The 14,148-nt window shown below is 44.2% G+C and overlaps 1 protein-coding gene across 1 annotated transcript; it reads left to right on the top strand.

Moving 5' to 3' along the window:
• Positions 1-12,558: 12,558 nt before the first annotated feature.
• On the top strand, positions 12,559-13,557 carry ZNF488 (zinc finger protein 488; the record flags this gene model as incomplete). The annotated part of the gene is made up of 1 exon (XM_080823197.1): positions 12,559-13,557. The coding sequence occupies exon 1, from the start codon at positions 12,583-12,585 to the stop codon at positions 13,555-13,557; it is 975 nt and encodes a 324-aa protein (XP_080679323.1). The 5' UTR covers positions 12,559-12,582.
• Between the last annotated feature and the right edge of the window lie 591 nt (positions 13,558-14,148).

Genomic DNA, 14,148 nt, shown 5'->3' with positions numbered 1-14,148 from the left:
ACTGCCTTAGTGGCCCTTCCCCTGCCCCACAGAGGCAGAATTCCCTGTGATGTCCCTTATGATGGACAGGAGGGTTGGCATGGTGACTTTGTGACCTGCAGCTCTGTTCAGTGTCCTGCCTGTTGACAACCCCATGTGGGAGTCACGGGATCTTTGAATGGGGGATAAGATGAGGCTGCCATTTGTCCCTTATCCCAAACCCTCCAGATGGCCATTCAAATCCTCAAGACCCTCCCTTTTTATAACTCAAAGCAAGCAGCTGAGGTGGTTTAGATGAGGACATCCCTGTGCGTGAGAAGGTCCAGGAACCGCGAGACTAGAGTACAGTAATAGTCATTGGTGTGAACACCCATGGACATGGAAGATCTAGAAGATCAAGAAGGTTTGTGCAAGTATTCCAAAGTCCTTTGTGAATGAAGGACACTCCAGTTAGGTACTGCTGTGTAACAAACCACCCCAATGTAGTGACATATAAGAGAACCATTTCCTATGTGCACAGGTTCTGTGGATCAGAAATGCAGAGAAGGCTGAGAGGGGATGGCTTGCCTGTGCTTCATGGAAAAAATACAGGCATGGACAACTCTGAGTCAAAAGTGATTGCAAAAAGTCAGCATGCAACGTAAAAAGCATTTAGAAATTCATTAACTGATTTTATTTTCTTCATTTTTTGTATACACAAAACAAGTGATATATACTAAATATCCTTCTAAGTTTAAAATAGATCTTCCAATGTTTATTACATAAAAATTATAAGTGACAAAAATTACAAGTGATAAAAAGGCAGTTTTGTTTTCTTTTTTGGAGTGGTATTTAAAACCATGGAACATCTTTTTTTATTATTTTTATTAACATATAATGTATTATTTGCCCCAGGGGTTACAGGTCTGAATTGTCAGGCTTACACACTTCACAGCACTCACCGTATCACATACCCTCCCCAATGTCCATAACCCCACCACCCTCACTATACCCCACCTCCCCCCAGAAACCCTCAGTTTGTTTTGTGAGATTTAAGAGTCTCTTATGGTTTGTCTCCCACCTAATCCCATCTTGTTTTATTTTTCCCTTCTCTACCCTCCAAACCCCCCACTCTGCCTCTCAAATTCCTCGTATCAGGGAGATCATATGATAATTGTCTTTCTCTGATTGACTTATTTCGCTCAGCATAATACTCTCTAGTTCCATCCACACCGTTGTAAATGGCAAGATTTCATTTCTTTTGATGGCTGCATAGTATTCCATTGCATATATATATCACATCTTCTTTATCCATTCATCTGTTAATGGATATCTAGGTTCTTTCCATACTTTGGCTATTGTGGACATTGCTGCTATAAACATTCAGGTTTACATACCCCCTCGGATCACTATGTTTGTATCTCTAGGGTAAATATCCAGTAGTGCAATTGCTGGGTCGTAGGGTGGCTCTATTTTTGAGGAAACTCCATGCTGTTTTCCAGAGTGGCTGCACCAGCTTGAATTCCCACCAACAGTGTAGGAGGGTTCCCCTTTCTCTGCATCCTCTCCAACATCTGTCCTTTCCTGACTTGTTAATTTTAGCCATTCTGACTGGTGTGAGGTGGTATCTCATTGTGGTTTTGACTTGTATTTCCCTGATGACGAGTGATGTTGAGCATTTTTTGATGTGTCTGTTGGCCATCTGGATGTCTTCTTTACAGAAACGTCTGTTCATGTCCTCTGCCCATTTCTTGATTGGATTATTTGTTCTTTGGGTGTTAAGTTTGATAAGTTGTTTATAGATTTTGGATACTAGCCCTTTATCTGATATGTCCTTTGCAGATATCTTCTCCCATTCTGCATTTGTCTTTTGGTTTTGTTGACTATTTCCTTTGCTGTACAAAAGCTTTTGATATTGATGAAGTCCCAATAGTTCATTTTTGCCCTTGTTTCCCTTGCCTTTGGTGATAAAACCATGGGATATCTTAAATGGTATTCTGGAATTGATAAGATTGGTATGCATCTGTCATTAGCGTAGTAGCTTTGTTTCACATCCTTTATGGCACTTGGTATTGTCACACTTTTTCATGCTTATCTACTGATTAGACATCTCACTGTGGTCTTAATTTGCATCTCCATAATTCTTGATGGAACTGTTTTTCTGCTCAAGAGATTTTGGGTTATTCATTTTTCTTTGTTTATGAAGTGCTTGTTCTTACCTGTACCTTCTCTGATTCAGGTATTCATACTTTTTATACTGATTCCTTATACATTTTGGATACAAATCCTTTATCAGTTGTTACAGGTATTTTCTTTTAGCTTGTTTTTCACTTTTAAGATTTTCAGGATTTTGTATCTTAATTAAATGATTTAAATGATTTTTTTTCTGTTAAAGTGAGACACACTTTATCTTAAAAGTCTTAAAGATTTTACCTCACACTGAAGTTTTTAATCCAACTGTAATTAATTAGTTAAGTGTGACTTGTGCCAGGGATCTAACTTCTTGTTTTCTCATATGTATGTCTCAATACCATCCTTTTCGATTTGTTGACTGCTCTATTTTCTTCTGAATAATTTGCATGTCACCTCTGATGTGTTGTAAGTCCCATGCAGGTATGGATGTGGATCTGTGCTCTCTTATCCTATTCCATGCATCCCTCTATTGGTTTATATTGATAGTGTGAATACCACACTATCTCAATTATTATAGTGTGGATGTTTGTATTATTTTTCCTTGCTGTCCCTTCCTCTCGTAGAGAAGGACTGTGCTTCCCTACCACATTCAGGACAGGCTTGGACTTGATTCCACCAGTGAAATGTTAACAGAAGTACACATGCCACTTCTGGACAGACACTTTAAGAATCTAGATATGATTCAGGTGGACCCAACAGCAATCCCAATGGCAGTGCCCTCCTGGGAATCTGAGGTGGTTGTGTATATGTGGGAGAGTGAGAAATATGGGTAGAAAATAATATTAGTGTCTTTAAGCTGATCAGATTGGGGGGGGTTGTTATCAGAAGACAGTCTGGCCAAATATGATACACACAAGGCATCAGTTACTAATCTAGCATACAGAGGTCTACAGCAAGTCCTAGCAGGGGCAAGATAAATCATCTACCTTATTTTCTTATAGCCACTTGTTCTTTCATGTAAATCTTAGAATCAGCTCATCAATTCTCCACTTCCCCAAACCCTCTTAATATTTGATTACAATAACATTAAATATATAGATACATTTGAAAGGATTTGAAATTGTCATCTAAACTCACCTATTGGTGAACATGGTAATAGCTCTGTTTGTTTGGTCTTTTTTAATGCTTTCATATAAACCTCCCTATGAAGATCTTAAACTATTTAGCCTTTTCTATACTGCCTTTTTTATACTGTATATATACCAATATATGTGTGCTTATGTACATGCATACATATATACACATATATTTACATACATATACATATAGCTGCTATTATAAATGGCATTTTAAAAAATACAGTTTTTAAACTGTTAATTGGTGTTGCGGACACATTTATTAATTTATTGATTATTCATCTAACTTGCTAAACTTTTTTATTCTAAAATATATCTGTAGAGCCATTTGGGTTTCTATAAAAAACAAAAAACATGGTGCTGACTAGTTCTCTAATGACAAGCTGACTGGAAGATCTGATAGAGGCATTCTTGATTTTAGAAAGAATACTTCTTTTGGTGGACATCTTCTAACAAATTAGGCAGTTTCACTACTCTTCTTAGTTTGCTACAAATCATTAATGAATTATCTAGATTCTTTTTCTGACTGTTTTGTGATGAATTTAATTTTTCCAGTAATTTATTAATATGATTAATTACATTAATGTGTATAAAACCAATTTTAATATTTTATAAATAAACCCAACTTGGCCATGATTTCTGTAAATACTGCTGGATTGAGTTTAATATTAGTTTAGAATTTTTTTTATTTATGTACATGAGAGAGGCTGATCTGTAATTTCCTATTTTTGTGCTGTCCTAACTCATTTGTTAGGTAATAACAGCCTCAGAAAATGTGCTTAGTGTGCTTTTACTTTTCTTTCCAAGATCTTGGAAATACTTTCAATGTGATCCTAACAATCTGCTTCATGTATATTTGGTATAATATCATCTGTGTCTGGTGTTTTCTTTGTGAGAATTTTTTAAACTACTGGTATCATTTATTTAATGTTTCCTGGACATTATATATTATTATATATTGTATATTCCTGATTTGTGTTCCCCAACCACAATTCATATTATGAAGCTCTAATATTTAATGTGACTAATATTTAATTATATATCTAACATATAATGTCACATTATAGTCACATAGTATACTCTATACTATGAGGAGGTGATTCAGGTTAAAGGAGGTCATTAGAAATTGGCTCTCATCCTATAGATCTGGTTTCATAAGAGGAGGAACTTTTTTTGTGGTACTTTGTTATGGCAGTCTGAGCAGACAAACACACTGGATTATTTTGTGCTTGAATTTCTTTTATCAGTCATTTAGGCACCTTTTTTTTTCTAGGAATTTGGACATTTGTTTCCATATATTGGCATAAAGTTGTTCAGAATATGTTTGAGTTTTCTATTTCAGCTCTATCTGTAGTATATCTTTTTAATTGCTAATATTACTCGTGTCTTTCCTTAGCCTATGCATTCACAACAGGGAGCATATTGCCCCAAGAGGGTGAAAATATTTCTTACGGTTTTTAATTACAAAGCACAGTACATAAAGAAATATACAGTAAATTCTTGGTACTAAGATTTCATGGGGGTCTATAAGGAAAAAAATTTTAAAAGCTCCTGGGGGAGGTTATAATCATCATCATCATCATCATCATTGAGAAGCACTGTCTTGTTTTACAATCAATTTCATTAGAATATTATCTATAGTAATAATCTTTTCAAATAACTTTTGGCTTTGTTTTACTACTTTACTATTTTTTGGTGTTTATTTTTTCTCTAAAATATTCTCCCTTTCATTTCCTTTGGGTTTCATTTTAGTATTCTTTTTCAAATACTTTTAGGTTAATTATCAACTCATTTATTTTTCACCATTTTTTCCCCATAACATAACCATCTTTGGCCACAAATTTTCCTCTAAGCTTCTCTTTCACTAAAGCTATATAAATACTCACATTAGGGATTTGATGTCTCATTTCCAGATTTACCAAAAGAAAAGTTTTGCTTTGTGGATCTTCTAATGTATGTTCTGAACCAGCTCCCCACCCCCAGATTTACCATAAAACATTTTTTTTTTTTACAATCTTATTCGTGTAATAGACGCTCCAAAACCTGGGGAAAAGCACAGAACCTGTCCCCTTCTGTCCCTGCATCCCCTGCCCCCCACGGGCATCCAGAACACTGACTGAGTGACTTAAGGAAGGAAAGAGCAGGGACTCAGGGCTGTTTTCTCTTCCAGTCCGTCAAGGATCTCCTTTCCTCAGTCTAATCTGCTCTGCACTCCCCTCTGCGCTCCAACAATGGGACCCTCACGTCTGGCTGCCATTGAAACCATTCTGGTGACCTGACACACTTCTCCCATCTCTTCCCACCTGTCACTACGAGCTCATTCGAGTCCTGTCACGAATGTCCCCCCTCAGAAGCCGTTCCCTCCCGCCGCCCAGCGGTCCGTCCCACTCTCCGTGGGTACTTAGGTTCCCCGACACCTTTGCTTTCTGTGAGGTCGCAGAACTCACCATGGTCTGGCTCAGTGCTGCCGTCTCCTCGCTGAGGAGTCCCCGAGGCAGAGAGACAGTTCCACGGAAGTTTGGGAGATTCTCGCGGCGATGCAGAGATGCAGCGGGCTCCGCGGCTCAGCTGGCAGGAGGAAGAACTGCCCGGACGCCGGGAGTAGGGGGGGTCCCCGCACCAACACCCGGGCCGCAGCCTGGGACCCCGGGCCCCACGGAAAAGTCACGGCTTCTAGGGCCGGTAAGCAGCGGCAGGGGCGGCTCCGCCGTGGCCTAGGCGCCACTTCCCGAGGCACTCTGTGGGGTGGCCCGCATTGGGACGCTCCCCCTCAGCCTCGCTGCTGCGAGGCGTGGGCGGACGCCGAGACCCCTGGAGGCTGATCCGGGTTTGCCGTGCCGAGCGCTGGGGGCCTGCACGCCGCTCCCCTCTGAGCGGGTTGCGTCGGCTCGCAGGCCCCTCCCGGAAGGGGCCGTGGGGGTGGGCTGCCCGAGGCCCCGCCCCGGAGGCGGGAGCAGTCCGGGAGGGCGGGGTCCGGCCGGTCCCCGGGGTTCGCGCGCCAGGTTCCGACTCGCGTGTGGTGCGGTCCGACCTGGAAGCGGTCGCGGCTGCCAGCGCCTCTCCAGTGCCCAGCACCGCGGAAGAGCCGAGGTGAGACGCGCCGACCTGCCCCCGGGACGGGCGGCGAGTGGACGTGGGGGGTGCGTTTCATCCCACTTCTGGGGCCTTTCCCCAGGGCATAGTGAGCAGTTCTGCCCTCTACTGCCGGGTTCTTTCCTCCCCTCTGGCGCCAGCGTCCTTCACGCCCCCCACCCCCGTTTTTTCTCCCCGTGCCCCCCAGTCCCTGCCTTCTGCCTCTGTCTTTTGTCTCCTTGTCTCTTCCTGTTTTTCTCCGTCGTCTATCTCACTTTTTCTTGTCTTTCTCTTCTTCATTACCTACTTTCCCTGTCCTACCCCTTCTCTTTTTCCTTCTCTCTCTTCTTCTTTCCCTTCGCCACCCACCCCCCCCCGCCCCCACCGCCTCAGGAATTTTGCCGTTTGATTTTTTTTTTTCTCCTAGGATGACTTTTTGAGGCTGCAGTTCTTTTCATTCATCTATCTATCCATCCACCCATCCTCTCATCCTGGGTTGCTCTGTTATACTCAGCCGGAGCTTGCGCTGGGCACTAGGGTAATAATGGTGCCTCTGTTCCAGATCCTTTCTCCAATAGACCCTATCCAAAGATTTGGGCATTCAGTGCCTGTTTTGGGAAAAATACATAAATGATCTAGTTATAAATATCTGAGGTTTAGGGTGAGCTGGAAGAAAGTAGTTGGTTTTAGAGACAAGGCATTGAATGAATCGTTTTCTTGACATTTGCCTGTAGTAATAGGCACAGACAGCACACCAGGGAGCTAAATCATGCAGAAACATTGAGGGGACATTGGGGCCCACACCATCCTTCCTTGGAAATCATGTAAGGCCAGGTTGATAGGGAGGGAATGGGTGGAATTCAGAGCTTATTTGTGGGAAGACAATAGAGATGACAGGGCTTTCATGTGAAACCATTGAGAGTTAAAATATGAAATTAACTGTATGTTTCTAAAATAGATACTTGCCAGTGCTGCTGATGTGCAGAATTTAAGTTCCATAATTATGCTGAATCAGACAGGCATTTTATAGCAATTATTGTGGCATTTAAGATTAATGTTTTTGTGTAAATTAGGTAGGACCACAGTTGAAAATACCCTCATCTTAATATCAAAGATTGCCTTAAACACATACTAAGTGAAGAAATCTAGAAAAACAAACCTGATTCATTTGGGAAGAATAAAGTAGAAGTATTTTATATTAAAGCATTGTTTTTCTTCTTGTTAAAAATGCGATTTTGTCGAAGAGATGTGATTTCATTGTTTTATGTTATTTTTATGACATATAGCTGTATGTTCAAACACACACATGCACCATATATATATACACATATATATGTTATGTGTGTGTGTGTGTGTGTGTGTGTGTGTGTATATATATATATATATATATATATATAAACTTGTTTGTTTTTAAAGCTATTAATTACCACCTAACACAGGTTTTTAAAAAATAACTTTACCTTTTGGTTTATTATGATTTTAATGATATTTCAGTTTCTTTGACTTTTCAGTTGTTATGGGAAAGGAAATGTGACCTTACATAAATCACACAAACAAAAATGAAGCATGATGGAAGAGGATTGCAGTGTGTTTATTGAAAGAATTTTTTCATTTTAAATCAAAGAACATTGGACAAATTCTTAAGTATATGCATGGAACTTTGATTCAGGGGGTTGTTTTCTGCGCTGAAGAGTCAAATTGACTTTTAAGTCATTGTACTGTGGACTTCCAATGTCTCAGAACTCTGGAGAGGTGGGATGGAAGGGATGCTTTTGCAAATGATTTAAAACCATCATGTCTCCTTTGCTTAGCAGATTTTTTTCAGAAACCCAGGAAGTGACAATTTTTCTTTAAAATAGATAATACTGTATGGTGACTAACATAACATAATAAAAAAATAAAGTTTTATTTACTTGTTTTAAACATTCAGTTTTTTAAAAAAGATAATTACAATAAAAAGACTTTTTTCAAGGTTTTGTGTTGAGCTGCAATGCTTTTGAATTTCATTTCCTTCTTTTAGTAGGCTGTCTTTCTCCTTTCTAGTAGATGATGATGCTATTATTGGCATCAGGTAAAGTCTGGATGAGCAGTTTGATATATAAGCCATAGACTTTCCCCAGAAGGTTTTCAGTGGCATTGGTCTACATGGCCAAGCTGTGTTAGGACTCCATCTGAACATATTATGGGCCTGGTGACTGGCTACATTCTGGGAATCCTGCATTTGGTTTTGCTTGAACACAGCAGGCATTGTTGCTGAAGGCGTATAGGCAGAGCTGGACGTAGAGCCTGTAGGGATTGGCTGGAAAGATCTCTTCTCTCCCAGCTCTGTGGCATCATCAGCCAGCCTCCAGGAAAGCCTGGATAGCTCTCCAGTTTTTAATTTTCTCAGGGTTCCAGAGCTAGGAGGATGCATGTGTATTTCCCATTCAGGAAAACCCAGGACATCACAATCCATATGTAGAAGAGGTGGAGAGATAATTATTCTCTGGCCCCTTCCAGAATGGCCTGAGAAGCATCTCCAAGGTCTAGGGAAACCAAAGGATTAGAGCACAGGAGATACTATCTGCTTTTGTTTGTTTTAGCTAAAGAGGAAGGCAGGCAGAGGAAGACATAGTTGGTGGTGTAAATGATATCACTGAATAAGATCCAGTTTTTAAGTGAGATGCAGCTTGGAAAGGCTGAAGACTGGTCAGCTGACCAAGGTTGGAGAGGACCTCCAGATACCTCAGGAAAAGGAGGTCACCCAGTTGTTTACTAAAAGTTCTTTCTTACATGAATGAAGGGGGAAGGAGGAAAACAGGCAGGCCATTTGGTCACTCATTGAACACTACTGTGCACTGGTTCCTGGGAGCACATGAGGAGAGGAAAAGCAACCAGGAATTTGACTCTTACCCTTTGCACTAGTGTGATAATAATGAATAAATTAATGCTACCTAACATTTATTGAGCCAGGCTCTTTAACACTTCCAATACCTTAATCCATCTAATATTTACCAACCACCTGATGAAGTAGGCCCCAAGGTGATCCTTTTTTAGAAAGGGTCTTTTTTAGTTGAGAAGATAGGCAGAGAAAGGATCAACACCTTGCTTGTGGTTGGTAAGATCAGAGTTGGGTTTGGTCACAGCATCTGACATGAGAGCCCATGCACTTATCCTCTGTGTGATATGTAGCTTGATGATTGCATGGGATGGCCTGGGCATAGCATGAACAGAATGTGACCAGGTGAAAGAATGATCAGAGTCTGCACTCGGTGCCCTGGAAATGGGTAATAAACAAGGATACATGTGCTTGTAACACTGTGAAGTGGGTGAGGCTTCATCTCCCAAGAAAGTAGCCCTTCTTGTGTTCATCAGTGGAATCCTCACTGGTGGCCCAGGAAGGTTGAGAGCCTGAGGGAGAAGTATACTGTATGGTAGGGAAGGATGGATATAGTCAGACACCATGTCAACTTGGGGAGCTCAGATTCAGAAGGTTTCAAAGAAGATCACTTATAAACCCATGATCTAAGGGCTCAGAAATGTTGGAGAGTCTGGGATCAAAATGAGGTCCTTTCAATAGGAAGACCATGGTGTGGTACTGAACGATGTCTGTGTGGCTCAGGGGGTTTCTTGCTAAGCTCAGACTGAAAAAATCCAAGGAAGACAAGAGAACCCTTCTCAAGACACACACAACAGACTGATGAGGATGAGCAGATCGTGTCAGGGGGTGAGAGCACAGAATGAACTGAGGCTATTGAGGAGAGTGGAGGGACAGCAAAGGGTTCCTTAATATTGCATGGGAGCAGGGAGAACAAGGGCTGCATAGATTCACTTGAACGTCTGGCAGAGAACCATCCTCCAGTTGCAAAGGATATTGATAGGTCCACATAGGAAGAAGGAAGAAGCAGCAAGGCAGCATGAGCAGCTGTGCATGTGGTCTCCTGACCCAGAACTCACTGGCCAGGGCATGATGTGACCCCAGAGATGACATTGTGCCTCTGTACAGGTCGTCTGAGAGATGGATCACAGGAGAGGTGCGTGAAGACTGGAGCTGGATGAGACCCAGGATCTGATATTGACCCTGGACAAGGGCCTGTGAGCCATTTGACAGGAAGAGATGAGCATCAGGAGCTGGCACAGGCTCACTGGGGACAGGCCACGTCAGACACACATCATTTTCCTCTTTGAGAGGCTTCTATCTGGCAATGTCACAGAGTGGACTGGTTAGATGGAACCTCAGCCAGTGTTGTAGGACGTTGTTTGTACTTAGCTGAGTAACCTTAGCCCAGCAAGGCTGATGCATGAGAGAGAGGTGACCCTCAGGGAGCTTGGTCATGCCAAAGGTCCCCAGCCAGTTCAGTACCCTCGTCTCCTCCTTTTCTTCTTTTTCTGCTCCTCAATATTATCATTATTATTATTATTTTATATTATCTCCTTTTCTTTCTCCTCCTCCTATTGGTCCCATTATTATTATTAAGATTTGAATAATAAAATTGATGGAGCATGAAGTTGGATGGATATCTAATACAGTGATTGACAGAATTCAGACCCACAGTGGTCTCAGGAAGCTGGAAGGCAGCACTGCATTCAGCAATGTGGCATTTGGCAGGTTGGAGATGAATGCACTTGGGTTGAATCATGCAGCTTCCCTCGTGTGGTTATGGTGAAAATTCCATGCAATTAGGCGTATGAAGCCTCTGGTGTCTCTGGCATGTGTTCACCTACATACTCAGCAAACAGTCACTGCTATGTTTACATGATGAAGCATCCCTGGCAGTAAATATTTCATTACGCAGTAAGATCCCATGTTCCAAATCTGAATGCTGAAAGCAGAGTTGTTACATTTGTGGCTCAGGGCACTCTGGGCATTTCTGATGATTGGGTCTACATGGCTGCAGTTGGCCAAGATTGCCCAAGCTGAGAAGGCATCCCAGTGGGCCTGTCTGCAGAGGGGTGCAGGGTGCAGGCCAGCCCGGAGGACAGTAGCATGGGTGTCTGCCCAGGCTTGAGAAAGAGATCATGTCATTCTAAATTGTCATCTGGAGGGCTGTCTGAGGCATATCTGGGGGGAGAAAGAGAGATGGATTGGGGGGAATGTGTGTGTGTGTGTGTGTGTGTGTGTGTATGACTATGTAAGTGCGAGTGTATGTATGTGTGTGTGTGTATGTGTATGTCTGAGTGTATACAGGTGAGTGTATGTATGTGTGTATATGTGTTTGTTTCTCTGAGCGTATGTGTCTTTGAGTGTGTGTGTGTGCATGTGAGTCTGGTTCAGCCGGTGCCACTCACCAGTGGGGGGGATGCTTGAAGATGGGTGTTCTAGCTTCAAGAACTGGCTGGTGGGGTTGATTAGGGAAGGACAGGGAGGAAAGCCTCCCCAGCAGGGCTGATGGTCCTTTCTCGTCCTCATGGCCATGAGTGACTTTCCTCCAAGCCTTGAGCACCTCCAGGGCAAAGTGGAGGCTGGTCTGCCTGAGTAGGCCCAGCAGGCTGGCCCAAGAGGACAGGGAAGGTGAGCAGAGGAGAAGGAAATGGATTAATGTCTGAGGAGAACCAAGTGTGGGCACTCTGGCGAGTGGATACGGGGTAGACCCATGCTTGCTCCAGGGCCAGGGCCAGGTGGAGAAGAGGTGGCTGTCCCCCAAGAGTGGGATCAGGGCCCAAACCCACACCGGCATGCCTGGGCATTTTATTGTTCAGCCTTTACCCTCTGGCCGCGTGTGCTGCAGGAGCTCCATTCCCAGTTGCTCAGTGTCCTGCCACATCTGATGGTGTGGAAGGAAAATGGACACACTGAGCAGCAAGACTGCTCTAAAAAATTGAAACCTTTTCATAAATCAGGGTGTAAACACGTTAGATTTGTCAGCTGGGTCAGAACTGCCCCGTAGTTGACACCTTGTGTGCTGTGCGAACACAGCAGCTGCTGCCTGGATGCTGGCAGGTGCAGGGGCAGTGCTGAGCCTGGTCCCTGGGGGGCAGGGCCCGTGGTGTGGTCCTTCCTCCCTGAAGGAGTCCTGGAGGTGAAAGCAGGTGGCACAGCGCTCTGAGTCAGGGTGAGCACCTGCATCTGCAGCAATCAGGCTTCTTTGGATGCACACGACAAAGATGAAGAGCACATGTCTCATTGCTGTCGCTTCCTCTCTGCAGAGTCCTGCGGTCCAAGCGTGGCTGGTGCAGCCAAGGGGAGCTCTCCAGTCTCAGGGCTCCTCCCTGGGTCAAGCCCTCCAGAACACCAGCACCCCTGAAGACTGACAGCTGTTGGGGCCTCCACCTTCGTCAGCCGGCTCACACCCTGCTGGTGAACATGGCTGCTGGGAAGGGTGCTGTGTGGAGCTCTTCGGCTGAAAACAGATGGTGGCTTAGTGAAACCAACCAGGGCAAGGGTTGCAAGCCAGTGCTGCTGGAAAAAACTAACCACCTGGGCTCTGAGGCTGTCCCAGGCAGTGAGGGCCTGCATGAGGCCTGTGCTGAGCTGGTGCCATCAGCCACCCCAGGCAGACTCAGACTGGGAAGGCCAACGTCTCAGAAGGTGTGCTGGGAACAGGGGCAGAGCGCCTTCATGGAGGTGCCTCGGCTCAAAAAGAGGCTGGTGGGTGCACAGGCCGAGGAGAGGGAGCATGATAACCTCACAGGCCAGCGTGGTCCCCAGCAGCTGACCCAGGGCATCCCCAGGGATCCAGCTGGCAGCAAGGTCTTCTCTGTGTGGCCCAGCGGAGCCCGAGGGGAGCAGAGAAGTGCCTTCAGCAAACCAGCCAGGTGTCCCACAGGGAGACCGGGGCCAAGCTCTATATTCCAGGCCGGTGGACCGGCAGATGTCCTTGGGGAGCTGTTGGGACTCATCAACACGGTAGATGTCCCTTGTTGGGGTCAATTTTCAAATTCTAAGTTTTTGGTGGGTGATTTCTGGCACCTGCAAATGTTGCCACAAAATGCTCCTGTCTGTAGTGCTTTAGTGGGTGCCCCCACACTGTGGCGAAAGCATGCCACAGGCCAGATGCCCATGCCCTCATTGTCCTCCTCCTCTGCCTCTTGGGCTCTGCTGCCACCCACGTTCACATCCCTGGGCCTGTCCACCCAGAACTGGTGCGCAAAATGCAACCTGTCCTTTCGCCTGACCTCTGACCTGGTCTTTCACATGCGGTCCCACCACAAAAAGGAGCACGCAGGGCCTGACCTACATTCTAAGAAGCTGCGAGAAGAGGCCCTCACATGTCCCATTTGCCATGAATACTTCCGGGAGCGCCACCACCTGTCTCGGCACATGACTTCTCATAGTTAGCCGGTGTCCGTGGAGCAAACCTGTAGGGGCAGCTTCTAAGCTTTGGCAAAGAACCGGAGATGGCTCACGGGTGTTTCCTTTGGAAAGGCTGGTCAGACTTGTCTGCAGGACCGTCTGCATTGGAGTTTGTAGACGAACAGCTTGGTCATCATTTGAAAAAGAGAAGTCCTTGAAAAAGAGAGTCCTCAGCTCTGATGTATTTTGATTGAAATAAAGTCATGCAATAAAATGATATGCTTTGTAAACCTAGGGCATCAGGACTGTGAGGCACAACATGGAGGTCCTGCTCCTATCACCTTTCTGTTTGTTCCATGTGGAGGCAAGTTTGGGCTTTGGAGGCAGACAAACCTGGATTCAAAGCTTTCGCATATTAGTCCTGACCTTGGACACATTGCTTTAACCGAGTTAAAGCCTCAGTATTCTCATCTGCAAATGTGGAGGGTGAACACCTGTGTCTTAGGGATGTTGTCAGGTTTATGTGGGAAGGTGTGTAGAAATAGCTTGCATGACACTTGGCACAGTGTGATCACTGAGTAAATGATATTTATTATTGTCCAGATCGGCCAGCTGTTGTTAAATAACAAAATCTCA

This window comes from Martes martes, assembly GCF_963455335.1.
Source record: "Martes martes genome assembly, chromosome: 14".
NCBI lineage: Eukaryota > Metazoa > Chordata > Mammalia > Carnivora > Mustelidae > Martes > Martes martes.
This window is presented reverse-complemented; position numbering and strand designations above follow the sequence as displayed.